Raw genomic sequence first — 25,364 nt, forward strand, 5'->3', positions numbered from 1 at the left:
GATGAGCCTCCCATTTCCATGATGGAAGGAGAATGAAGCCCTGGCTCAGCTCCATTAACCGATGAGCATAAACTGGGATCAATCCCAGAGCCGTGCTGGCAGGGCTGGGACAGGGACAGAGCTGGCACACGGCTGCTCTCCTGTCCCACACGGCCAAAGAGCTGCTCCAGGGCTGGAGATGCCTGTCAGAGAGCCTGGGATGGAGCGGAACAGCCCTTCCCAGGGAACATGGACAGTGCCAGCTCCATCTGTGGGGCAGAAACTGGGGTAATGGAGCTGGGATAGTGGGAAACACAGCCCTGCGTGGGTTTGAGAGAGGGGAGAAGGGGTTTAGGTGATCCAAGGTGCCCGTGCCTCTCTGGGAGTGCTCAAATGCACCATGGGCAGGTGGGATGTGCTGCAGGAGTTGGGAGCGTGGTGCCAGTGGCATCTCCAGCTGGATCCATGTGGGATCCTGCCCAGCTGCAGCCCCTGGCCGTGGCACTGACATCTGGCTCTGGACTGAATCCCAGAATCACACAATCACAGAATCACAGAATCACAGAATCTCAGGATCACAGAATGATGAGGTTGGAAGAGACCTCTAAGATCATCAAGCCCAACCTATGGCCTCACTCCTCAACTAGACCATAGCACCAAGTGCCATGTCCAGTCTTTCTTTAAACACACCCAGACATGGTGATTCCACCACCTCCTTGGGAAGAGCATTCCAGTACTTTATTGTTCTTTCGGTGAAAAATTTCTTCCTGGTATCCAACCTATCCCTTCCCCAACGTAGCTTGAGACTGTGTCCTCTGGTTCTATCAGAGACCAACCCCACCTGTCTGCAACCTACACCAAGGTGTAGAGAGCAATAAGGTCACCCCTGAGAGAGCAATAAGGTCACCCCTGAGCCTCCTTTTCTCCAGGCTGAGCACCCCCAGCTCCCTCAGTGCTTCCTCACAGGGTTTGTGTTCCCAGCCCCTCTCTCGTTATCCCCTCTGGATGTGCTGAAGCAACTCCACATCCTTCCCAAACTGAGGGCCAGAACTGGACACAGTGAGAGGTTTGGATGCCCGGTTTACCCGGAATCGGCCCTTTGGAGCCGAGAACAAAGCCGTGCCGAGCCGTGCCAGCTTTCCAGCGCCTCCGGGCACAGCCGGGGCGGCACCGTCGGGGACGGGAGCGGGAGGACGTGCGGCGTTTGAAGGAAAAGCCGCCCTGCAGGATTCATGGGAGGTCATTTGCATGATAAAGCACGGAGCCCTTTGCTTTGGGTAAATCTGTAATTAATACTGAATCGCTGTGTAATTAAAAGCTACCGGCATGGAAAACGCAAACAGAAGCCAAGCGTGTGTGTGTGGATGAGGGAAACAGAATTAAAAGCCAAAAGAAATAGGGGGAAAGGAAAGATGAAGTGTTTGGGGAATGGTGTCAGAGCGCTATGGAAGGGTTGGAATTTCTGGCTCTGCAGTGTGGAAGGAGGGTAGGGTGGGGAGCTGGGGTGGAGAGCAGACAGAGCCCTTCCCCTGCCGCCTGCAGCGGGGCTGTGCCCCTGTTTGTCGTGGGTAATCCATTCCTCAGCTCTCATATGCACAAAAATTCCTCACAAAGCCACAGGAACCTGGAGTGAGCGTGCAGAGCACCTGTGGGGTGGATGTGCCTCTCCTGCTTTCCCTCCTGCTGCAATAAACTGGGAACATGGAAGGAGGGAGCATTGCACTGGGCACTTTGCTCCTGGTGGATGCTGGCCTCGGATACGGTCAGAGGTTGAGGGGGACACTGAGAGAGACCTTGGGGACATTTGTGACCACTCTAAAGGCTTTTTAAACACCTTTGGGGACCTCGGGGACACCATGAGGACCTTGGGGACACCATGAGGACCTTAGGGACACCATGAGGACCTTAAGGTCACCCTTGGAGACTCCCTGAAGACCTTGAAGGCATTGCAAGGACCTTGGGGACGCTGGGAATAAACTCTGGGAGCACTCTGGAATGCCAAGCTCCCACTCGGATTCCTGCTGGGCCAGTCATGATGGGGGATTCCAAAACCTGGGGCTGCCACAAGCTTGCAGATGGCACTGGGGGTTAGGGTGGCTCAGGAATGTGGCCTGGCCAGGGTTCCCCAGACTCGGTGGCATCCCATGGCACTGTCCATGCTGGATCCCTGCTGGATCTGCTGGCATTGCTGGGAAGTTCTCCCTGCTCTGGCATCATGTGCTGCTGATTCACACCCAGCCCTGCAATAAACCATCCCCGGCCAGCCCAGCAGGAGCTGCTTCCTGGTGCTGGACACACCCCGGGCACTTCATCTTTCCATCGGGAATCACCCCTGCTGCTCCCGGTGGCCAACAGCAGCGGCTCATCGTCAGGAGGGATCAGATCAGAGGGGAAAATCCCTCTGGGAATTCTGCTCTGCTCCCTGTGACACTTTGTGGCCATCCAGGACCTAAATAGATCTGAGGAAAAAGAGGGAGAGGGGTTTTGGACAAGGCATGGAGTGCCAGGACAAGGGGAATGGCTTCCACTGCCAGAGGGCGGGGCTGGATGGATATTGGGGAGGAATTCCTGACTGTGAAGGTGGGCACGCCCTGGCACAGGTGCCCAGAGCAGCTGTGGCTGCCCTGGATCCCTGGCAGTGCCCAAGGCCAGGTTGGACAGGGCTTGGAGCAATCTGGGATAGCAGAAGGGCTCTCTGCCATGGCAGGGTGGCACTGGATGGGCTCTAAGGTCCTTTCCAGCACAAACCATTCCCTTCAATCCAAACCATTCCGCAATTCCATGATTTATTCTCCCAGCAACGCCGGTGATTCATCTCTTGGGGAATTCCAGTCGCTCCTGTCCCCTTCCCTGGCTGGGATCAAGGTCAGCAGCATCCTCACGGCTCAGAACCGGCAGGATCGGAGCTCCCCACCGTGTCCCACACACTCCGAGCTCACAGCCGGTGCGGAGCGAGTCCCGTCACGGTGCCCGTGCCCCGTGTTTCCCCCGCCCTCCGTGCCCCGCTCCCGCCGCCGCCACCGCCCTTCCCAACATGGCCGCGCCCACCTCAGCCACCACAGAGCGGGCGGCAGGGGGCGGGACCACGCCGCGTTTCCAGCCAATAGGCAGAGGCGGCAGGGTGGGCGCGGCACGGCCTCTGCTCCTTTCCAGCCAATGGGAAGAGGCGGCAGGGTGGGCGCGGCACAGCCTCTGCTCCTTTCCAGCCAATAGGCAGAGGCGGCAGGGTGGGCGCGGCACGGCCTCTGCTCCCTTCCAGCCAATGGGCTCGGCGGGCTCGGCCAGCGGCAGCCAATGGCGGCGCGGGCTGGCGTGGCGGGAAGCGGCGGCAGCGATGGCGGGCGCGGGCGGGAGGAGCTGGCGGGACCTGCTCGGTACGTGAGGGCCGGGGCGGGCCCGGGGCGAGCTCCGAGCCGGGCGCTCCCCGCGGGGACAGCGGAGGGGACGGGGGCGGTGAATGTCCCCCCTCTGCCTTCTTACACCCCTTCTATACCTGCACACACCCCTCCCGCTGCCCACGTGTCCCGCTCCATGCACCCCGCTCTGCCTTTCTCAAAGCCGCCGTGCCCGGGGACACAACACCTTGTACATCCCCCAGTGCCTGCCCTCATGGACCCCATGCCTCGAGACACAACATCTGCCCTCGTACACCCCAATTCCTGCCCTCATGGCCCCCATACCCCGGGACACATCTGCCCTCGTACATCCTCTCTCCCTGCCTGTGTTTCCCTCGCACCCCCCTGTGCCCCCATCCCCAGCAGCAGGAGCAGGAGGTGGTTTTGGGGTGCTCTGGGCACACGCTGCTCAATAAACCCGAACTCCTCAGCAGGGAGAGCCAGGAAGAGGAGAAGCCCCTTTGGGAGCACAGCAGAGCTCCAGAGAGCGGCACTGCAGCTGCTGGATCAGCACCAGAACCTGGCTGAGCTGCTCCTGGAGGTAGGAATGGTGGATCAGCACCAGAACCTGGCTGAGCTGCTCCTGCAGGTAGGAATGGTGGATCAGCACCAGAACCTGGCTGAGCTGCTCCTGCAGGTAGGAATGGTGGATCAGCACCAGAACCTGGCTGAGCTGCTCCTGGAGGTAGGAACGGGACATGGCCCAGCTGGGGCAGTGAGAGAGCCCAGCTGCAGGTGGGCTGTGGAGTCCCTGTCCCAGGAACACAGTGCTCCATGGTACCTGGAGAGAAAAACCTGCAGTGGAGGGGTAAGAGGAGGCTGAAAGCTCAGTGTCACAGAAATGGGATTGTTAGCCCTTCTCCATCAATGTTTCACAGGCTAAAAATGGTTAAGCGTGGTGTGGGACAAAGGGAAATCCAACACATTTTCCTTCAAGTCAGAGCTTCTTGTGAATCTAGGGAAGACAATTCAGAAGAGACTTGGTTTTTCTCTGAATTACCAAGCACACCTGGCTGACATGGCTGTCCTCATGACAGCCTTATCTTGAGCCACTGTTGTGATTCAGCTGCGTTCTCCCTCTCCTCACACACTGATTTTACACTTACAGCAGATAATGCAAATATCCCCCACAGTTCAGGATCTGCCTTTCTCTAGAGAATATTTCCCTTTATCAAAAGAAAAAGGGGATTTAACTAGAAAATGATCCAGCATTTGGACATGTTTCATCAAATATTTATGGCCACATGGCTTCACAGAAAGATAAGGATTATAGAAATTCTGCTCCTGGTGCTGCTGCTGAGCTGTTTGGTCCCTGGGGATGAGGAACTTTGTCCTGTATCTCCTTTTTTATGAATAAACTGTCAATAACTAAACACACATCTCCGGTAAGGTGGAATCTGATCTGTGCTTTTCCACGTGGGAGCTCTGTGTTAATTTCACTTCAGTTGCTCCAGCAGTGCAGGGATGGGTTTGTAAATGTGTGTGACACACACACAAGAGTTTTATTTGGTTTCCAGGTGGGAGATTCAGCCAAGCCAGGTGTGCAGGATGGGGCAGAGCACCGGGGAGTGTCACCAGAGTCATTTATAGGTGAGCACCCACCAGGCCAGATGTGGGCTGGAACCCTTCCTCAATATTCAATTTTTGCCTTTATGTGCAACCCCAGTTCTGCTTTCTTTTCATTGTTTTGGTCCTGTTTCTTGCTTGCCTGATGATGACAGCCTTGTGCCTTGCTGTTTAGTCTCTGTTCTGCAGGAGCAGGCCTCAAAGCTGGGTGTGCCCACGGCGACCTTGGCAGCCAAAAATGCCATTGCCAACGTGGAGCAGATCTGCCAGGATCCTGCCAGCCCCTCCAGAGTCCCACTGCTGAACTCCGACCAGAGAGTAAGGGGAGAGCTTTATCTTTAATTTAGCAACAGAGCAGCACTGCTAGGTTTCACTTTAGGCCCAGTTTACCTGCTCTGATTCAGCCCCAAACACGAGTGGACACTCATTCACTGAGGTGCTCGATTTGCTTGCAGAAATACAAGACAAATAAGAAGTGAAGTTTAGGCCTTTTCCCTGTATTCCCTCCATCATTTGACCCTTTAAAGAGCAGCAAACAGGACAAACCAACAAATTGCTTTTTTGATAGTGTGTTATTCACAAAGGGAATTATTTCTGCTTCATTTCCGGGGCGATGCCAGAAGAGGTTGAGCTGCCTGCTTCAGACTGTGAAGGATCTGCTGGCAAACAACATGTTCTGTCGCTCCCTCTTCTGCCAGGACATGTGGAAAATGAAGGTGAGAGCTCATGGAGGAGCACTGTGGTGTTACACACCATGAGGATTCACCCATGGGATGTGGCACCTCTGAATTCCTGGGAATCCTGACCTTCCAAAAGCATGAGCTGAGTTACACATGGTGGGGTTTTTTCAGTTGTTCTGTTTATTTTAGAGCAACTTCAGTGGGAACTTCCTTGTGTCTGCAGTGGGATTTGCTTTTTCAGCTCTGTGGAGGTTTGGAATGGTTTGAATTATTGGAAACTGCCACAAAAGGTCACTGACAGCACTGTGGTGATCAGGTGCTGCTTTTGGGGTCCTGTGCAGAACCTCCCAGCTGCCAGTGGGGTGACACAGTCCCAGAGCCTTCATGTGCTCTGCCAGCAATATTCCCAGTGCCTTTGGCATCCTGGCTCTCTGCTTTGTTTACCTGGCAATGGTGATAAGGCAAAGTGAGGGCACAGAGAAAGAAACCAGATAGCAGATAACAGCTTGTGCTGCCTCACAGATGGGATGTCTTGATTTCATTTGGTGTATTTTGTGGAGACAAGAGGTGCTGTGAGTGGAGTCAAGGGCTTTTTATGAGTGGGAGGGCTCTGATTCCTCCCTGCTCCCATGGGAAAGGAGGAAAGGCTGATCTGCCCAGATAAAGGGCTGTGCCCTGGTCTCAGATATCCTCTGCTGAGCTGAAAATAGAACTGTGTGTTTCACAGGCTGATTAGCATCTCCTGCTCCTGGGGCAGACATGGGATAAGGCAGAGATAGCTGTAGCTGAGGGTGTTACAGTGAGAATTAGGTTGTGAAGACAAAGAATGTGTGTGAGTTTGGGGTCAGGGTGTGAGGCAGCTGCTGGTCATGGCACAGAGCTCCTGGGGCTTCTCCCTGTGCCCAAGGCTCCCAAATGTCTCTTCCTTCTCAGGGTGGGGAGGTTTTGTGGAGGCATTGGTTGTGCCTGCAATGATCAGAAGCTGCTGCTGCTGCACTTTCCCCTGCCAGGTGCTCCCTGCAGGGCTGCTTTGCTGGCTCAGGGCTCCCCTGGATGTGGGCAGGAGCTGGGAGGGATTTACAGGGCAGCAAGTGCATCCCCACAGGAGCAATGCCTGGTGCCTGGTGCAGATTTTTGTTCATTTTCCCTTTGTGTCCATCAGCCTTTCCACCTGCATGATTGCAGAGTCTCTCCCTGTGGCCCCCTGCAATCCCAGCTCTGTTGGGATATGGACTTGAGAGTGGCAACCTTGTTCCACAGGGACTAATCAACAGTTGATAGACTAAAAGGCAATTCTCTAATCTGGATCTGGATCTGCATTAGCAAAACCTGAACCTGAGTCATGTTACCTGTTTCCTGGGGTATCCCTGCTCCTTTAAATCTGCAGGATCAGCGTTATTCCAGAGGGGAAAGATGAATATATTCATTACTTGTCCACGAAAATTTAAAATGATGATGTATCTACAACCCTAAACCTCCCAAAACTTCTAGAAAATGCAATCTCTCATCACCAGGCATTTGCTGTGCTGTCAGCTTTAGTGCTGGGTGGTTGGAATAAGCAGAATTGAGCTTTATTTCTCGTGTGCCATGTGCAATAACCAAATGCTGAGTGCCCAGAGCAGGCTGTGACCTGCTGCTTTCCTGTCCTCAGGAGCCCCTGGTGCTGGAGGCCGTGTGGCACCTGCACAGCTGGGACATCGTGGGCCTGCCAGAGCTGCTGGACAGGTGAGCAGGGCCCTGGGGGCTGCAGATCCCCCAAAGCCTCTTGGGGCATAATCTGGGATTAGTCATGAGTATTCTGGAGGGATGATATCGTCAGGTGCTGCCCAGGGATCAGATTAGCAGGATTTAGGAGCTGCTCTGGGCTTGGGGGGTTACTCTGGGGTGATGAGCCCAGTTCAGGGCAGGGGTTCCTTGCTGGCCACCAACTGGATTTGAGAAAGTCTTGCTCTGCAGAAGGTGGGTGATTCCATCTTCACCAAATCTTACACTTTTTTGGTCTGGCAGAGTTAATCTCCAGAGAATTGTTAGTCTTAGAATTTTGTTGTTTTTTTTGTTTTTTCCACCCAACAAATGCCCAAGACCAAGTTGGGCAGGGCTTGGAGCAACCTGCTCTGGTGAAAGGTGTCCCTGCCCAAGCAGGGGGTGAAGCAAGATGAGCATTGAGGTCCCTTTGAAGCCAAACCATTCCATGATCCATGATTTGTGGAGTTCAGGTTGTCTCCTTATTGTGTCCCAGTGATTTTCTAGGTTCTGATATTGGTTCACTTGTCTGTTCACAATGAAAGCAATTTAAGGGAATCAAAGGCATAGATTAAGAATTTAATTTATTTTTTGAAGCATTTATATCTTCTGAGTGTCTTAGAAATTGGAACTGAAATTCTTCCAGCAGAGGTTTTCCCAATGGAAACTTTCATGATGTCAGGGATGGGGAAATATTGGATGCACAATTTCACCCACATTTTTCCTTTGCATGTGTGTGTTGTGGGACCTTTTTACAAAGCAAATAATATAAAAAAGCAACTGTAAAGCAAATGTGCTGGTCCAAATTAAATAAAGGAAGTGGCAGATTTAGGGCAGAGGGCACAGGTGGAGACAGCCCAGCCTTACAGAGGGCTGGAGGGGTTGAACTGAAGGTGCTTTTGTGTTGCAGGAGCCCAGCAGGCCCAGCAGCAGTGGAGTGGCTCTGCAGCAGCCTCTGTGGCCTCTGTGAGCAGGCTGGGGACACCTCCCGTGGGGACACAGAGCTGGCACAGAGAATTCTCTCAGGCAAGGCCCTGGGCTGGGAGCAGGGCAGGACCTCAGAGGTGGAACAGCACAGGCCTCACTTAGTGTTTCCTTACCTCATTCCTCTGGGGAATGTATTTTTTATATGTTTAGCAAATTTAACAAATTTTCTCCCTTCAAAAAATTATTGGTTTGAATTTTTTAATCCCTTAGAGTTAGGGTAACTCAAGAAAGTGTAATTGTGAGGGGTGTGGTTCAGGGATGATGCACTGGCACTGTGACACTCAGCAAAGCCCAAGAGAGATTCTGGGCCAGAAATATTTCAGAGTTCCATTTCCCCCCTGTCCATTTCTATTATTTATTTTCTTAGTTTAGTTAGGAAAAAACATCCCTGCAGTGTCTGAGTGTGGACCAGTGCAGCTGGTCAAGTACAGTTCTGCAGAGGCCGTGCAGCACAACTGCAAATTCTTTAGGCTTTAAAATCCTTGAAGTTCTGGATTCTTTCTCCTGGGAACGATTTGACTCCAGGACAGTAAATGATTGCTGTTAGTGGGGACTGTTGGGACAGGAGGGAGGGGAAGGAGGAGGTGACCTGTGTGCAGAGGGGATGCTGGAACACCAATTTTTGTCTTGGTTTGCAGACTTTGCCATCGTGTTTGTTCAGCATGGCTTTGAGCAGCCCTCAGAGCTGGGAAGGAAGGTGGAGTTCCAGAAGGTTGCCTACGTAAGGACAAATGAACCTGGCTGCAAATGGTGCTTTAATAAAGCAATGCCATTGATCTCTGGCTCTTGCTGAGTACAAGCAATTCAGGGCTTGGAGCTGCAAGGGGAGGGTGCTGGTACAGGTGCAGGAGTGGGGGAAATGGTGAAACCAGAATTTTTCTATGGAGAATTGCTCCAAGGTGGCACATCAAGGGGTTTTTAGCTCCCTTTCACCTGGATTGTTTGGGTGTTCCATTAGAATATGAGACATGGAATGCTGTAAGGTTGTAAAGTGCTGCCCTTCTGTCCATTTTATCTGTTCTGTTGCACAGCCTAAGGTCAAAGTGAAGCTTTCAGAGGGGCAAAACTCTCAGAGTCAATTTACTTTTTCTGCATTGAACTGCAGCCCTTTGAAACTCTAAATCCATTAATTTGTCAATTTTGAACAGATCTGCCGTGCTGTCTTACAGAGGATGCTGGCATGTGAGTATTGCTGTGGTCCCAGCTCTGAGCAGCCACTGCTGCCTCCAAGACTTCCGTTCCTTGCTCACTGCTGAATCCCTAAGGAGAAATCCTTTGCCTGGCTGCTTTGTCTGTGCTGTTGTGCATAATATTTATGTCACTGATTTTATTTGCCTCTGCTTTCCCTGTCGTTCTCCTGAAGTGTCTCCAGACACTGCAGATAATTTCTTGCCTTTTATGCTACTTTGTTTTTCTGCTCCCAATTGTAACATGATATAGATACCTGACCTGATTTCCTGATTTTTAACAGGTTTGCTTGGAAGCAGGTGGAGCACAGAGGTTAGGCCAGGATCAGCTTTGCTGCTTGGATTTATTTTTTTTTTTTCTGCCTAGTAAATTAGACTTTGAGTTGCCTTTTGCTGACTCACCGTTTGGATTTGCAGACCAATGTTTTCTGAAACCTCTATTTTTGTGCTGAGCCAAGACATGTGGTGTAGGTGTGGATTCCTTAAACACCAGTGTTCATGAACTGCAACGTGCCTGCCCTGGCCTGAGCTGCCCTGGTGCCTCTGCTGAGGGCTCAGCCTGGCAGCAGCTCCTGATTTACCAGCAAATCCTGGTGCAGGAAGGCTGAACTCACTCACAGGGGGTTATTTTTGTCCTGTGTCACAGCTGATCCTCACGGGGAGATGCTGTAGCTGCTGCTGTCCTGTTCCTTACACACCCCTGGCTGGTGTCACCTGCCCGTGCAGCTGCTGTCACTGCTGACTCCTTAGTGACAGTGCTCCCTGCTTTCCCTGCTGCCTCCTTGCCTGCTCGTGCTGCTGTCTCTGCTGTGAGGTGACCCCATCCAGGCCAGGACACCTCCCTCCACCCCCGTGGGTACTGCCAGCCCCGTCCCCTGCCCCAGGTGTCACAGGGAGCACTGTCTGAACACTGAGGTGCTCACAGACCTTGTGAGTTCTTCTAAAAAGCTGCAAGAGAGAAGTGCTTCCTTATTTAATATGCATGAATCCCGTCTCAGGTGGCCCTTTAAGAGTTGAAAACCAGCCCTTGTGAGCAGAGGAGTAGTGATTTTGGAGGAGGAGGAGGAGGAGGAGGAGCAGGCGGCTGTTGGCAGGCAGACAGGAGTCTGCATCCTGCTCTTCATTTGCCCTTCCCGTTTGCGCAGCCTGCCTGCCTGCAAGATGCATTCCAGCAGGTTTATGTAAGATATTTTATTAGTCCATACTTTGGGGTCACCTCTGAGGGGTCCCACTTCATTAATCTCTGGAGAGCATTAGGATTTTTAATGTAAAAGGATTCCCTATTAGTGAAGACCTTCCCAGGAGGAGAAGGACAGGCTGGCAGTAGCGAGGGAGCAGTGTGCTCGCTGCAGTGATCTGGCAGGGCTGAGCTGCTGTGCCTGAAGATAAGCTGAGTTTATCTCCTTTGCTTTATTCTCCCCTACTTAACCTTAGAGTATTCCTCAGCAGGAGAGGAGAGTGTTACATCCTAAAGCCCTGGTGGCATGTGAGGGACGTCTGCTTCGCTGCCCCTGCTCAGGAAATTTCCTTTTCAGGGTTTTTTTTCCTGACAAAATTATTTGAATACACAAACCAAGCTCCTTTAGCAGTTGAAAGAGGAGGGTTTCCGAGGCGGGGTGGCACAAAGCAGAAGTGCTGCTGCAGCAGGCTGCAAAGCAAAGGCTTTCCCAGGCTGTGGGCTGGCAGAGGTGTGGGCTGAGCATCGCCAAGACAACCAAGCTGCCAACCTGTCTGATCTCCGCCCGTCCTTTTGGGGCAGATGGAGCTTTTAAAGAATTCCTGCCATGCAAATGGCACATTTCAAACGCGTGGCCCTCCCCCAGCCTGCCCTTTGTCTGGACCGGGCTTTGCAGGGTGCTTAATGCAGCTTGTGCAAATCCCAGACGTGCTGCGCGGTGCTCACACTCGCTGGGGCTGGGTTTGGGAATGAAACCCTGATTTACATGCGTTTTTAGATGGCTTCATTATTAGCATGTTCTTTGGAAAGGTTTTAAATTGGTTCAAGGGCAGTGGTAATAGTTTCTGAGTCCCTGTGTCACGTTGGAGAAAATCTGGGAAGAATTCAGCCCTGCTGAGTGGCTTCTGCACATTTCCCTCCGGAGTCACCTTTGCAAAGGGGCACAAATTGCTGATTCCTGTTCATTCCCATGTGGGGTTTACACGGTTCTTTTTGTCACAGTTCTTTTCTCATTGGGTTTTTGTGTGTTTTGGGGTCCAGGGGTGCTTGATGCTGTTGGTAAAGAGAAGCAGGAAGATGTTTCCATGGTGCAAGCTGTGAGGTTCTGGTAAGAAACGTTCCAAACCGTGTCAGGAGGAGTTTTTTTATCCACTGTTGCGCTTCTTACTGAAATAGGAGCAATGCTGTGGGGTGTTTTTTACTTATTTACACACACCCCCACCTCTCCCAGTGCTATTTGTGCTCGGTGTTCTCCTCTAATGAAATATGTGCAGACAAAAGTGCTTGTAAAAAAGATAAGGGGCAGGAAGGAAAGTGGATTCTGGCAGTGCTGGAGCCAACCCTGGACCTCCCTCTTGTCATGCCAGAAATTCCCCATCAGGTTTCCTCACTGCTTCTGAGCAGGAACACCTGGAAGGTGAAATCATCTCCAATTCCTGCTTCCAAACTTGCTTTATTTAACTATACATGTCACCTTCAGCCCCATGCAGGGATACCCCTCAGACTCACATCTAATCTGATGGCTACAGAGTGCTGAGTAACCATTCATTGTTTGGGGTTTTTTTAATACATACCAAAAAGGATATATGCGTGGCAATTTGAGAAGATGGATGTAGAATAAAAATCAGTAATTCCCCCTCAGCTGCAGCTGGCTGTTCCTATTTCATCAGCAGCTGGTGGATCACATATTATCAGTACCTGGCTGATCAGTATGAATCAGTTCCTGGCTGATCACCTGGCTGACACTGTTTCTGGTATCTCCTTGTCCTTGCAGGCTCAATGTGTTCCACGTGCCCCTCTATGGAAGTGTGGCTCACCCGGATTCCTTGAGGCAATTCTTCAGACACACCCTGACCGAGGTTCTCACCTACAACCCCGTGCTGAAAGGTGGGAATGGCAGGGACAGGGCTCTCCAGGTGTCCCCAGCTGTGTCCAGAGCTCTGTCCCACACTGAGTGGAGGATCCAGACCCAGAGCAGCCTCCAGGCTTCTCAGCTCCTTCTTGGGGTCTGTATAAGCAGAGTGCCAAATCAGGCAAAATACGTCACCTGAGGGTCATAATTCAGGAGAAAATTTTGGGCAGGAAGGTTCTAATCCTGGATCAGTGATTGTGGAGCTTGATGTTTTTGGGGAGAAATCTGTTTGAGCTGTGAAATCTGCTATGCAGTCCCCAGGAGCTGTGATCTGGAGCTGCTCGTCTGTTGTGTGGGAGAGCTGTGTCATTGCTGGCTCCCAGATGAGAGAGGTTAATGAGGGAAAAGCTGATTCCCTGCTGGTTCTGGGTGCATGTGCCATGTCAGCCCACGCAGGTGGGATCACAAAACAGCTCTGGGGTGACGGAGCCATGAGGGAATGGCCCAGTCCTTGTGCCACAGACTGATGGGAGACAGAATTCCACTGGGCAGTGTTTAAAGGGAAACCTGTGTGTTTTGGGCGTGTTGTAAAACCTTCTTTCTGTGGGTGCAGTGTCTGATGCCATCCAGATGCAGAAGGAGTGGAGCTTTACCAGGACCTCTCCCCTGCTCACGGCTCTGTATCGCAAGGTACCTCTGCCTGGTGTCACCCAGAGAACTGTGTTGTGCTGGGTTTGTTTCCACTGGAAAGCCTGACATCGGGTTATTGGGAATTAGTGCAGCACTGTCCAGTTGCAGCATCCAAACCAATCACCAGAAGCTCTGGGGGGACGAAGCATGAAGGAAAAGAGCAACAGTGGTTTTTGCTAGTGCAAAGCAATTAATGAGAACAAAGATGCTGATTGGAGATGTGAATTGTCACTGGTACAGTGAGTGTGGAGATGTGAATTGTCACTGCTGCAGTGAATGTGGAGATGTGAATTTTCACTGGAACAGTGAATGGAGAGATGTGAATTTTCACTGGTACAGAGTAAGACACGAGCTCTGAGAGAATGGGAATTTTACTGTTTATTGTAGCTGGTGCTGGTTCCAGTCCAGGCTGATACTTGGGCCTGGGAAGCTGATCCAAAAGCTGCAGGACAGCTGGATAAAGTCAGAGAAAAGCCTGTCAATCCTGTGTGTATTCCCCTGTTTCTTGTGGCTGTGTGTCCCAGCTAACAGGAATTTCCCTCCCTGCAGCTGCTGGTGGCATTCAGTGTGAAGGAATCCATGTGCCAGCTGCAGGAGGTGCTGGAGACCCACGAGGTGAACTGGCAGCACGTGCTGTCCTGTGTGTCCACGCTGGTGGTGTGCCAGGCTGAGGCTGGGCAGCTCTTCAAGGGTAGGTGGGCACTGCCAGCCTGGGTGTGCCCCTGCTGCTGGGGGGAGCTGGGGGGCAGCACAGGGCTCCTGCATGGCAAAGAGCAGCAGCACAGCACATCTGCTTTTCCATCAGACTCCCCATGTCTGTGGGGATGGCAATGCCAGGCCTCGTGCCTGCCACTTCTCTAGCTCTGTGTACAGCCCAGGGTGGTGGTTTGATAATTACCTTCATCATTAATTGGCATGGTGGTTACAGAACCTTAGTTCTAGCTCACCTTTGCTAGCAGAGCTTGTTTGTGAGAATTCCTTACTAATTATCCCAGTGCTGGACTCCCTGCAGGGAATCCAAGTGTGTTTGACACTTGAAAGGGCATAAAAAAATAAAATCAGACCCCAGAGGTTCTCCAGGCTGCAGTACATGTCCTGCCTCGTGTTTTATCTCAGATATTTGTCTTCATTTGCTGCAGAATACACAGCACTGATGTCAGGAGCAAAGTGTGAGGTTATTGTTTGATGTTCCTAGATCTCCTGAGCCATCTCCTGCTCAAGGCCTTTGGGAATTATGACATGGAAAATATGATCACTGCCTTCCTGATCGCCCGCCAGGCTGCTCTGGAGGGCCCTGCTGTCTTCATGCCTTACTCTGAGTGGTTCAAGGTGAGACTCAGGGAGGCCTGGCCTGGCTGGGAGCTTTGTTTTAATTGTGTCAGGCAACCTGTTCATGAGGAATGCTCTGCTGTGTGGAGAGAGCCTTGTCCCAGACAGGATAGCCAGGAATGAGAAAGGGGAAGAGGAATAAAAAAGCAAAGTACAAGGGATTGTACTGGTATTAGGAATGATTGAGTATTTATTACTGCCTTTGTGTCTGCAAAGAATAAATTTATTGGGTTTTCCCCAGTTTTCCCTCCTTTCATCTTTTAGGTCCACCTGGCCTGTTGTAGTTATTTGCTAGGAATGCAGACGTGTAATTGCTGTTATTATCATCCCTTGGATGGATGGCAGTGTCTTGATAAGCAGCACTGTTGTCATTGCACAAGCTGGGGGTTTTGGCAGAGGAAGCATTGCTGTTTCCTGGAGGTTTGCATGCAGCTGTAATTGCTGTGTTTGACCTTACAGATAATTGCTTGTTGCTTTTAACTAAACCAGGGTGGGTGTTTTAGGGATGCAAATCCCCACGCAAATTCAACCTGGAAATTCCTTTGTGTGAGCTTCCAAATGTAAGCTCAGCTTTGGCTGATAGAGTGTGCAGGAGGTACCAGGAGGTAAACTGGTTGTGTTCCTGTAGTCCCAGACTGGTTGTTTTCCTCAGAATGCCCAGATAAACCTGTGTAGAAACCTGCAGATTTGTGCTTCCCTCATGAATATCAATCTTCTGGTGCATCTCAAAGGTGCCTTGTGTGAGTGTTCTCATGGCAGCAAACTTCCTCAGAGACTTCTGTAAATCACCATGATCCAGGGGAGCCCCTCTGCCCTGGAGCCAGGCTGGGAGAGCTGGGGGGGCTCACCTGGACAGGAGAAGCTCCAGGGAGAGCTCAGAGCCCCTGAAGGGCTCCAGGAGAGCTGGGGAGGGACTGGGGACAAGGGATGGAGGGACAGGACACAGGGAATGGCTCCCACTGCCAGAGGGCAGGGCTGGATGGGATATTGGGAAGGAATTCCTGGCTGGGAGGGTGTGAGGCCCTGGCAAAGGTGCCCAGAGCAGCTGTGGCTGCCCCTGGATCCCTGGCAGTGCCCAAGGCCATGCTGGACAGGGCTTGGAGCAGCCTGGGATGGTGGAGGGTGTGGCAGGGGATTGGATCTAGGTGGTCTTTAAGGTCCCTTCCACCCAAACCATTCCACGATTCTGTGAACTTTCTCTGGAGACTTCTCTCCAGAGAGGTTCTCCTGACAGAAATGGGATGTTTGGGATAGGTGTGCTGGGTTATGGCACTGCTTGGATGAGGTTTCTCTCCACACTGAAAGGCTGCCTTGCCATGTTCCCCTGATCCAGGCCTCCTTTGGGAATGCTGGTGGCCATCATGGGAGCAGTAAGAAATCTCTGGTCTTCCTCTTGGAGTTCCTGTCAGAGCTGGTGCCCTTTGAAGCTGCCCCGTACCTGAAGGTGAGCAGGTGCTGACAGAGATGGGTTTAGGTCCAGAACTGCCCCAGAGTCACTGCCCTTGTGCCTGTCAGCAGGTTCAGCTCATTAGAAATGTTGTCACAGCAATTGCATTACTTCTGTTCATTATTCAAACCCTTTTCTTCCTGCAATAAGGAAGGACAAGATGATTTTATTGATGGGGAGAATTCCTTTCATGGAATTAAGTTTGAGCACTTAGCTGATTTTGTTTGTTTGTAGTTGGGAAGAACTATGTCAGTTGCCATGAAAATGATGTATCCTTAACCAAGCAATGACACCTTTGGGGGGTGTTTGAGGTGCCCATCAGTGAGAATGAGCTGCAATTTCCCTGGCACTGGCAGAGCTGGCTATTACAGCGACCTGAGTGGGTCGCTGGGGTGGTGAGAGAAGGATGAGAATCTTGTTTCTTGATCAGAAGGCTGGATTTATTGATATATGATATATAATACATTATAACTATACTAATAAGAATAAAGAGAGAAGTTGCAGAGGCTGCTAAGCTAAGAATAGCAAGAAAGAATCTATAACAAAGTTCTGTGTCCAGGGACTCTGTCCCCAGCTTGCTCCTGTGATTGGCCCTTAATTATAAACATGGGAACATGAACCAATCACAGGTGCATCCTATTGCACTCCACAGCAGCTGATAATCATTGTTTACATTCTTCTTCTGGGGCCCTCAACTTCTCAGAAGATGGACAATCCCAAAGAAAGGATTTCTGTGAAAAAATGTCTGCGACAGCTGGCTGTGTCTGTCCCCTTGCAGGTGCACATCATGTTCCCCCCGTGCGTGCCCGGCAAGCACCGCGCGCTGCTCCTGGAGTACATCACCCTGGCCAGGACCCGCCTGGCCGACCTGCAGGTCAGCACAGCCCAGGGAGGGGCTCCTCTGGCTCTGTCCCACCTGCAGGCTGTGACCTCTGCCCTCTGCAGGTGGCCATCGAGGACATGGGGCTCTATGAGGACCTCTCTGCCCCCGAGGAGGCCGTGCAGGTACTGCTGCTCTGTCTCAGATTCCTCACCGCTCATCCCTTTCCCTCTGGAAAAGCACTGGGGCTATCAACCCTGCTGCCACTCCAAGGCTGAGTGTGCTGCCAGGCCTCCAGAGGTTTTGGTGGCCATCAATACAGGATCTCCCCAGTTTTCATGGAGTCACATTTTATAGGCATCTTGATTATTTTCGGTGGAGCACTCCATCTCTGTGGTGTGGGACCAAAGGGTGGGTATTCAGAGGAGATTTGGGGGTGGATTCTACACTCTGTGGTTCATGATGAATTTTGGGTAGCAGCAATAATTTATAAGGAAGTGTTTGGCTTTATTATTCCTTCCTACATTTGGATCAGAGGAAGAGGCCTCACTCTCATGATTACGTGAAATACAGGCTGGAGGCAGGGTAGCTGAATATAATACAAGAAACCCAGTCCTGTGATGAACTCAGAGGCATAAGTGAGGATTTAATTTAATTTTTCCAAGTCTGGTCTGGTTGTCAGCTGAGAAACTTGTTGCAGCTTGAGGTGTGTTACAACTCAAAGCAGAGGAACCCGGGGTGTCGGTGCCTCTGCCTGCAGGCACAGGCTGCAAGTGGGGATGCTGTGTCCTGATCCCACATGTACAACTGAAATAGAATCACCATACAGCACACTGAGAGCAGAAAGGGTAAGTTCATCATCACCCTTGGTTCCTCACATCCTTCTCCCCTGTGAGGCAGCCCCAGGCCCAGGCTCTCCGTGATGTGGAAAAGGCCCTTCAGATATTTGAGAGCAGCAGGAAGATCCCAACCTCTGTGATAGAAGCCAGGTACTGTGTGCTTCTCACCTCCCCCTGGGCTTAGCTGGAACAGTAATAATTATAACAACAGTAATTGTGGAAGCCAAGTCTGAATCAGAATAAGGAAACAAGAAAAATTGAGGATGTGAGCAAGGGAGGTTTGGGGAAGTTCTTCCCACATCCTGAGGAGTCATCTCAATGGAGGATATTTGTGGGGAGAGTGAAAAGGCACATTTCCCTGTGCAAAAGGAGTCCAAAATGATTACAATAAAAAGCAAAATGAAAGAAATTAAAAACCACTGGCTAATCTGAACCTGGTTTGTCTGTGGTTATGCACATAAGCATGCTGTATTTGCAGGAGCCAAATTAACTCCTGAGGAGTGGAGATGGCACTTTGGACCCTTGGCGTGGTTAACACTTTGCTCTGTTTATTTCCCAGCATTTTCAGACGACCATATTACACTTCCTGGTTCCTCCCAGCTCTGCTCAGGCCCCGTGTGGTCAGTATTTGGCTTTTTCCTCTCCCCTCCCACCAGCTCTGTGTTTGTGCACAGATCATTTGCCCCTGCCCTGCCTTTTCCTCTCTTGCAGCTCCCCAAAACCCCAGATGGACGAATGGCTTTTATAGACTCCCTGAAGAGGTATTCAGAGCTCCCAGTGTTGTTTTCTGTGCTGCTGGGCTTTGTTTTTGGGACATTTGATATCAGATTATCAGAGGACAAGGCATTATCAGAGGCTTTGACACCTTGGTTACAACCACCCTCTTGGCAGGGCTTGGTGCTTGCAGGCTGTGCATGGAGGAGTTTATCTGTGCAGTCTTCAGGTGTGTAATCCGTCCTCTGGCCACTGTGAAATCATTATTTAGGAGTCCCTCTGGCTCCAGGTACATTTTTATGCAAATCTTGAAGGACACAGCTGAATGTAAAATTTCCCCAGGAATTCTCCCTCTGTGAAAGGCTCTTTGGGAGGGGATAAGGGGGCAGTGAAAGATGAGACTGAAATGTCTGCTGATGCTCCCGGGGCACCAGAGTGATGTCCCAGGAGGACACAGCCCCTCTCAGGACTCCAGCTTGCCCTGCCTGCATGGTTCAAAGTGCTTTTCTGCACTGCAGGGGCAGCTCTAGTTTACACCCAGTAGTTCCCCTGTAACCTCTCATGAAGGAGGAATGTTTGCAGCACTGCCTGCAAATGAGGTGCTGGGCCCTGCCTTGTCATTCCAGTCTGGCTCTGAAATTAAAGGCTGCATCATTTAGTGAAATTAAAGTGGTGAGGGAAGCAGCTGAGTTCTGGGGAGCCTCCTGGGACCTGCTCTCAGTGCTGCCCTGCAGAGGGGAGGTCACACCTTGGTCTCAGCATGTTCATGTTTTACATCTGTGAGTGCTGCATCCCACAGCCCACACTCTTGTGGCATCTTAGACATCAACTGGACATGAAACAGGCATGAAAAGATTAATTAATAACACATACGGTACTGGGTTTGTGTGTGCTACACGTGTGCTGTGCTTGCTGTGAAAGCTCTGGGTAGAAATCTCTGCCCCTCATGTCAGATGATTAAAAATGCTTCAGATGCTCTTTATGCTTCAGAGTCCCTCTAATTACATTTCACAGAAGGGCTGTTGTTTGTGCTTATTTAATAAAGGCAGTTGGTGGTTATGCAGGGTAATAAATCTCCTCTTTTTCACAGAGCTGACAAAATACCCTCAAACTTGTACTCCACATACCTGCAAGCCTGTCATGCCATGAAAGAGAAGGTGTTACAAGGTAAAAAATGCAACATTTACTTATGGATCAATGTGAAGTGTTAATTTTTCCACTGCTGCCCTCCTGAATTGAGCATTTTCAAAGATTTATGGCTGAATAGGTATTTAATCCATATAAATAGGTGTTAATGCTGTATTGAGCTGTTCAATTCTCACTCCTGCAATGGCTTTTTCTGCCAGCCCTGCTGGGTGGGATTTTTGCATTGCCTGGGAGCCCTGTGCTGTACTGAGGCTGCAGATGCTGCCTGAGCCTGAGCTGGCTGAATTCCACCCCCAGGACCTTTCCATGAATCAGCACTGCAGCCTGGGCTGGGGATGGCTGTGCTGGGAGCTGCTGTGCTGATCCCCTGTGCAGGGACTCCTGTGCTGCCCTGGCATCCTCCTCTGAGAGGGGATTAGGGAGATCTGAGGGGCAGGGAAAGGATTCAGCTCCTGCTTTGCACATGTTTGGGTGGGAGCTGAGCCCGGGCCCCATCCCTGCAGCTTTACTGGGCAGGGCTGTGGATGTTTAATGAAGATGTTTAATGAGGATATTTAATGAGGATATTTAATGAGGATATTTAATGAGCTGTGCTGTTCCTGTCAGCAAGTGGGTGCTTCAAACACACCTTCCAAGGGTTTGCACGCAATGCAAAGGTCAGGCTGGGTGCAGGGATGGTCCCCACTGTCAATGTCAGCCTTGGTCACTTGCTGCTCTTGCTGCTGGGGGATTCACTCCTGGCCCCTGTACAAGGAGCTGTTCCTGCCTAACAAACCCTGGGGGGTTTTGGGGCTGGGGCAGTCACTGCTGGCATCTCTCTCTAGTGGGAAAAGGAATTTCCTTTTATTCCTTCTCTTGAACAAGAAGCCAGAGTAGCATGGGACATCTGGAGAAGCTGATGCTGTACCCATGCTGCAATGTCTGTGTGCATTCTGACCCCAGCCTTGAGGACAGAAAATGTTTCTGTGAGGGGCAGAGCTAAAGGAAGTGGGAAGAAAACTCTGAAAGCAAAACTTTTTTGCCTCTCGCCTTTAAAAACCTAATTCCTTTTTGCAACTAGGCATAAGCCCATAAATGATTAATTAAATAGCACATCCTGAGTGTAAAAACAAAGCTCTGTGTGTGGCAGACTGACAGTTTGGGGTTTTGTTAGAACTTCAGGAAAAGTAAATTGTGCTCCTGCAGAGAGTGCAGGCAGAGATTGCTGAGTGCATTTCCTCTCCTCCCTGTCCAGATGCCTCCAAAGCAGAGCCCAGCCATCCCAAGGAGCCTTTGGAGCAGCTGGAGGCTGAGCTGGCTGAGCTCAGGACCCTGGTGGTGCAGCAGGCTCAGTGGGAAGGTATGAGGGAGTGATTCCCATTGTCTGTCCCAAACCTGCCTGAATAAAGTGTGGCTGGTGCTGGCAAAGGCACAGCAGGAGCTGCTGACACCTGGTAATCCCTCAGAGCTGGTAATCCTTCCAGCTGTGAATGTGTACATGTTAATGTGTGGTGTACTCCTGCCTCATCTGGGGCTTATCTTTGTGATAACCACACCAATCTCTGCTGCCACACTCCCGGGGCTCACCTGGGCCCCCTTTGGAAAGCAATTTCCCCTCTGGTGTGAAAACTGCTCCTGGGGTGTGTTAGTAGTTGTATAGGTTAAAAAATAATGCTGAGGATGCTGGTCCATCATTGTCCCAGCCAGCATTTTTGCTTATTAAAGCTTTTCCTAACATCCTTTTGACTCTGATTGATAAAGTTTACATTTTGCTCGTTCTTGCTGCTGTGGGGGGTTGTGAACGTTTCACACCTGCTCTCCTGTGCCCCTGTCCCCACAGAGGTGGCAGCTCAGCTGGCCGTGGTTTCAGACAGGCTCCGCGGTGCCCTGGGGGACAGCAGCGAGGACAACGAGCCTGCTCCTTGCAGTTCCCGGGTCAGGGTGGCCGTGCCTGCCCCCGGGCTGTCACCCTGCCCCCAGAGGGTGAGTTCCAGCTGCTGGGTGGGGCTGGGCAGGGAAATGCATCTGCATGGCAGGTGGGAGAGGCTGCTTTGTCTGCAGGAAATGCATTTCTCTTGTCTCCCTCATCCTACCCTGCACAGACCGTTCCTGTGTTTTAACCACCTGGAAGTTGCTGGATGATGGGATCTGGGGATATTCTCTAAAAGGCTTTCCTCAGCAGCCTTGCCTGGGTGTTTGTTGTGTGCTGGGCTCATTCCTGGGCTGTTATGGGCTTCATTTTCCATCCTTAGTGGCAGTGGATCTGTGTCACAGACATCTTTTCATGTGAAATCCTTTCCTTAGGATTTTTTCCTCCTGAGAAGCTGAGAGGCCTCAGGAACAAAATGCAAACATTGATTATCTGCTCCTGTGGAATGCAACAGGTGCATCTGTGATTGGTCTCATGTGCATGTTTGGAATTAATGGCCAATCACAATCACAAACCTTTGTTATTCATTCCTTTCTATTCTTAGCTTAGCCAGCCTTCTGAGGAGAACTTTTTCTTCTATTCTTTTAGTATAGTTTAATGTAATATATATCATAAAATAATAAATCAAGCCTTCTGAAACATGGAGTCAGATCCTCGTCCCTTCCCTCAACCTGAGACCCCTGTGAACACCGTCACAGATCTGTACAGATTGGAGTGAATCTCATTGACCAGTTTGTTTCCTTGTTTTCATGTCAGGAAATGTAATACCCACAAAGCAGAAATCTGGGCTCAGGCATGCAGCCTGGCAAGCAGGAATCAGCAGTGTGGGTTTCACTCCAGCTTTATTCCTGGTGCTTTTGATTTCAGGTTGTTGATCTCCTGCTGACATCATTCTGCCAAACCCTGCTAGCTGCTTCCTCTTTCAACCCTCCTGACAGGTAAGTCCAAGAGCAGAGAACCCAAAGTGGGTGATAACAGAACTCCAGCCCTTGTGCAGGGCTGAGGAGGGACCCTGGCTCTTCCCAGTGGCAGGCTGGCAGTGCAGCTGAAGTGTCTGCACTCCCAGAACCAGGGCACTCTGAGGCACAGCAGTGAATAAAGCAAGTTTCTCTGATGTCACAGGTCCCTTCAGCAGCGTGGCCTTTGTCTCTCTGTGCTCTGTGCCAGGGGTTGAACACCCCCAAACAGAGCTGGGTGCTCTGGCTGGGGGATGGCAGTGGAGCCAATGCCTTTGGTGCTGGAATTCCTCCCCTGGCAGGGGCTGGGGGGCTCTGGGTGGGCTCTGGGGGGGCTGAGGAGCAGAGGCAGCAGTGCCTGCCCTGGAGCTGCAGCTCCTCCTCCTCCTCCTCCTCCTCCTCCTGGAGCAGAGCCTGCAAACATCATGGGCAGCGTGTCAGTGCAAAATCACTTTGTTGGGCAACAAGGGCGTGCTGAGGAGCTGGCTGTGCTCCCAGCTGCCCTCCCTGTGCCTGGGCAGCCAGGGCATCCTTCCCTCTCTGGCACTGCTCTGCCCTGGAGGGGATGAATCACTGCTAAAAACCCGGCTGAGAACTCCCTGTGACAAACAGAGTCCCGGGAAATGGTGTGTGAGCACAGCTCCCCCCTGGCCTGCTCTGAGGGTGGGCTTTTCTTATCAGGGCCTTGTCACAGCAATTCCTTCCTGCTTTGTGTTGTGATCCCATTTATTGCTGAGCCCCAGGCAGCTCCTCCTGTCCTTGTTGTCCCCTCAGAGGCCACTTTGGCCATGGGAGATGCCAGCTGGGTTTGAGATGCCCACAATGCCATCCTTGTGTGAGCAGGGCACTGCAGGGTTCTGTGCCCAGGTACCCCAAAGTGCCCTTGCTGTGAGCCCTGTGTAGAATGATAATTGTGCTGTGTTTACAGGCCTGGAGCAGCTCCAGGCTGTTTGAGAGTCTTTAATTAGCTGTTGCTGTGCTGGGGATGGGTTTAATGAGCTTGTGGTTTCCCGTGCTGCAGGCAGGGCCCGTGCCTCTCCCTGCTGGTGAAGATGATGTGTGGACACAGGAATCTCCTGCCTGCACTCCTGGCCAGGCTCTGCCAGCTCCTTTATCACCAGGTCAGCTCTGCAGCCAGCAATCCTGCACAATTCCATCCTGCTCCATTTCCTGACCTGGGGGCATGGACCTGTCTGGGCTGTGCTGTGGGGGGAGACTTAACTGCCCTCCAAAAAAAAATATCCCTCCAAAAAAATACCACTCAAAAAAAAAATACTCCTCAAAAAAAAAAAAATACCCTTCCAAAAAATATCCCTCAAAAAAAAATACCCCTCCAAAAAATACCCCTCAAAAAAAACCCTCAAAAAAATACCCCTCCAAAAAATGCCTGTCAAAAAATACCCCTCCAAAAAAAAACCCCTCCAAAAATACCCCTCCAAAAAAATCTCCAAAAAATACCCCTCCAAAAAATACCCCTAAAAAAAGCCTCCAAAAATACCCCCCCAAAAAAATACCCCATCCAAAAAAACCCCTCAAAAAAATACCCCTCCAAAAAATGCCTGTCAAAAAATACCCCTCCAAAAAAAAACCCCTCCAAAAATACCCCTCCAAAAAAAAACTCCAAAAAATACCCCTCAAAAAAATACCCTTAAAAAAAATACCCTTCCAAAAAATACCCCTCCAATAAATACCCCTCAAAAAAAAATACCCCTCAAAAAAAAAATCCAAAACATACTCCTCAAAAAATACCCCTACAAAAAACCCCTCCAATAAAATAATACCCTTCCAAAACAATAAAACCCCTCCAAAAAATACCCCTCAAAAATACCCCTGAAAAAAGACCCCAAAAAACCCACAAACCCTGAAAAAAAAAAATAAAAATACCCCTCCAGAAAAAATACCTCCAAAAAATAAATACCTTCAAAAAACCCCTCTTTTGGTCAGGGGGTGTGAAGCTGCCCTCAGGAACACGAGGAGAATCTTTCCCTACAGAAACATTATTTGTGGAAGGTTAATGCATTCTGAGACATTTGAACAGAAGCTAAAATAGGCAAGTTTAGGGAAGAGACAAAAGAAAAATGGTAGAATGCTTCACTCCTGAGCTTCCACGTTGAATAATTCAGTTGTAAAAGTTTAAAAATAAAACTCAGATACCCCTGTCTGGGCTGCAGCAGTGCATGGGTTTGTTATTAAAGAAATGCTTGGTTTATTTCCTTTGCCCTGTGATATTGCAAGGGTGAAAATAACAGGCTGATAGATGAAATTAGCTGTCAGAGAGGCTAAAAAAGCCTTGAGAATCCCCAAACCTGAATTTACAGTGAATTCTTTCAGGTTGCTGTATTACAGAAACCTCCAGTTCTGCTGTGGGTTGTCTCTTATTAACCCTGCTCAGTTTTTGCTGCACTGCTGGAGATCAGAAACAATGCTCTGCTCCTTCACTAAGTCTGAGTATTTTCTGAAGGGTGTTTTGGTACAAAAGAAGGTTTTTTAGAAAGGTGGTTTGGTACACAAAAAGGTTTTTCAGAAAAGTGTTTTGGTACAAAATGTTACAAGTGAAGTAATTACAGTAATTACAAAATAATACAAGTGAAGTATTACAGTGTCAAATACAAAAATTTAAATGTTACAATGAGGCAAAAGGTGAGAATTTTACCAATGAAATGTTACAAAGTTACCAAAAATATCTTTCCTGCTCTTCACGTGTTTTGCCTCGCAGGGTCCTTCCCTTGGTGCCGCTCACATTTTGGGGCTGGCAGCTTTTGTGATCCACTTGAGTGAATGCAGAGCCCTAATTCCTGCAGTGGAGGCTGATTTTGGGCCCTCTCAGGCTGCTCCTGGCAAGGCCCTTTCTGTCTCAGAGTACTGGAGCTCCTTGCTGGTGTGCAGGACAGAGGAATCCTTTGTCTTCTGCTTGAGGTGAGTGGGGCATCCCCTCCATCCCTGCTCCC

At 50.5% G+C, this 25,364-nt stretch overlaps 1 protein-coding gene across 1 annotated transcript in view; it reads left to right on the forward strand.

The window, feature by feature from the left end:
- The first annotated feature begins 3,313 nt into the window (after window positions 1-3,313).
- FANCA (FA complementation group A) overlaps window positions 3,314-25,364 on the forward strand; it is a 33,707-nt gene continuing 11,656 nt past the window's right edge. The window contains exons 1-26 of the mRNA XM_054296116.1: window positions 3,314-3,353; window positions 3,806-3,915; window positions 4,892-4,964; window positions 5,116-5,258; window positions 5,561-5,656; window positions 7,272-7,345; window positions 8,274-8,389; window positions 8,989-9,071; window positions 9,499-9,532; window positions 11,756-11,822; window positions 12,489-12,601; window positions 13,180-13,256; window positions 13,806-13,947; window positions 14,452-14,585; window positions 15,919-16,029; window positions 16,811-16,906; window positions 16,978-17,037; window positions 17,753-17,841; window positions 18,251-18,311; window positions 18,403-18,452; window positions 19,496-19,572; window positions 20,786-20,890; window positions 21,371-21,513; window positions 22,328-22,398; window positions 23,438-23,537; window positions 25,133-25,332. Of these exons, the coding sequence (XP_054152091.1) occupies window positions 3,314-3,353; window positions 3,806-3,915; window positions 4,892-4,964; window positions 5,116-5,258; window positions 5,561-5,656; window positions 7,272-7,345; window positions 8,274-8,389; window positions 8,989-9,071; window positions 9,499-9,532; window positions 11,756-11,822; window positions 12,489-12,601; window positions 13,180-13,256; window positions 13,806-13,947; window positions 14,452-14,585; window positions 15,919-16,029; window positions 16,811-16,906; window positions 16,978-17,037; window positions 17,753-17,841; window positions 18,251-18,311; window positions 18,403-18,452; window positions 19,496-19,572; window positions 20,786-20,890; window positions 21,371-21,513; window positions 22,328-22,398; window positions 23,438-23,537; window positions 25,133-25,332 (2,465 nt within the window). The remainder of the gene's footprint in view (window positions 3,354-3,805; window positions 3,916-4,891; window positions 4,965-5,115; window positions 5,259-5,560; window positions 5,657-7,271; window positions 7,346-8,273; window positions 8,390-8,988; window positions 9,072-9,498; window positions 9,533-11,755; window positions 11,823-12,488; window positions 12,602-13,179; window positions 13,257-13,805; window positions 13,948-14,451; window positions 14,586-15,918; window positions 16,030-16,810; window positions 16,907-16,977; window positions 17,038-17,752; window positions 17,842-18,250; window positions 18,312-18,402; window positions 18,453-19,495; window positions 19,573-20,785; window positions 20,891-21,370; window positions 21,514-22,327; window positions 22,399-23,437; window positions 23,538-25,132; window positions 25,333-25,364) is intronic.

The sequence above is a fragment of the Melozone crissalis genome, unplaced genomic scaffold (assembly GCF_028551555.1).
Source record: "Melozone crissalis strain CALT ecotype California unplaced genomic scaffold, PUWL_Pcris_2 ptg000007l_1, whole genome shotgun sequence".
Lineage (NCBI taxonomy): Eukaryota > Metazoa > Chordata > Aves > Passeriformes > Passerellidae > Melozone > Melozone crissalis.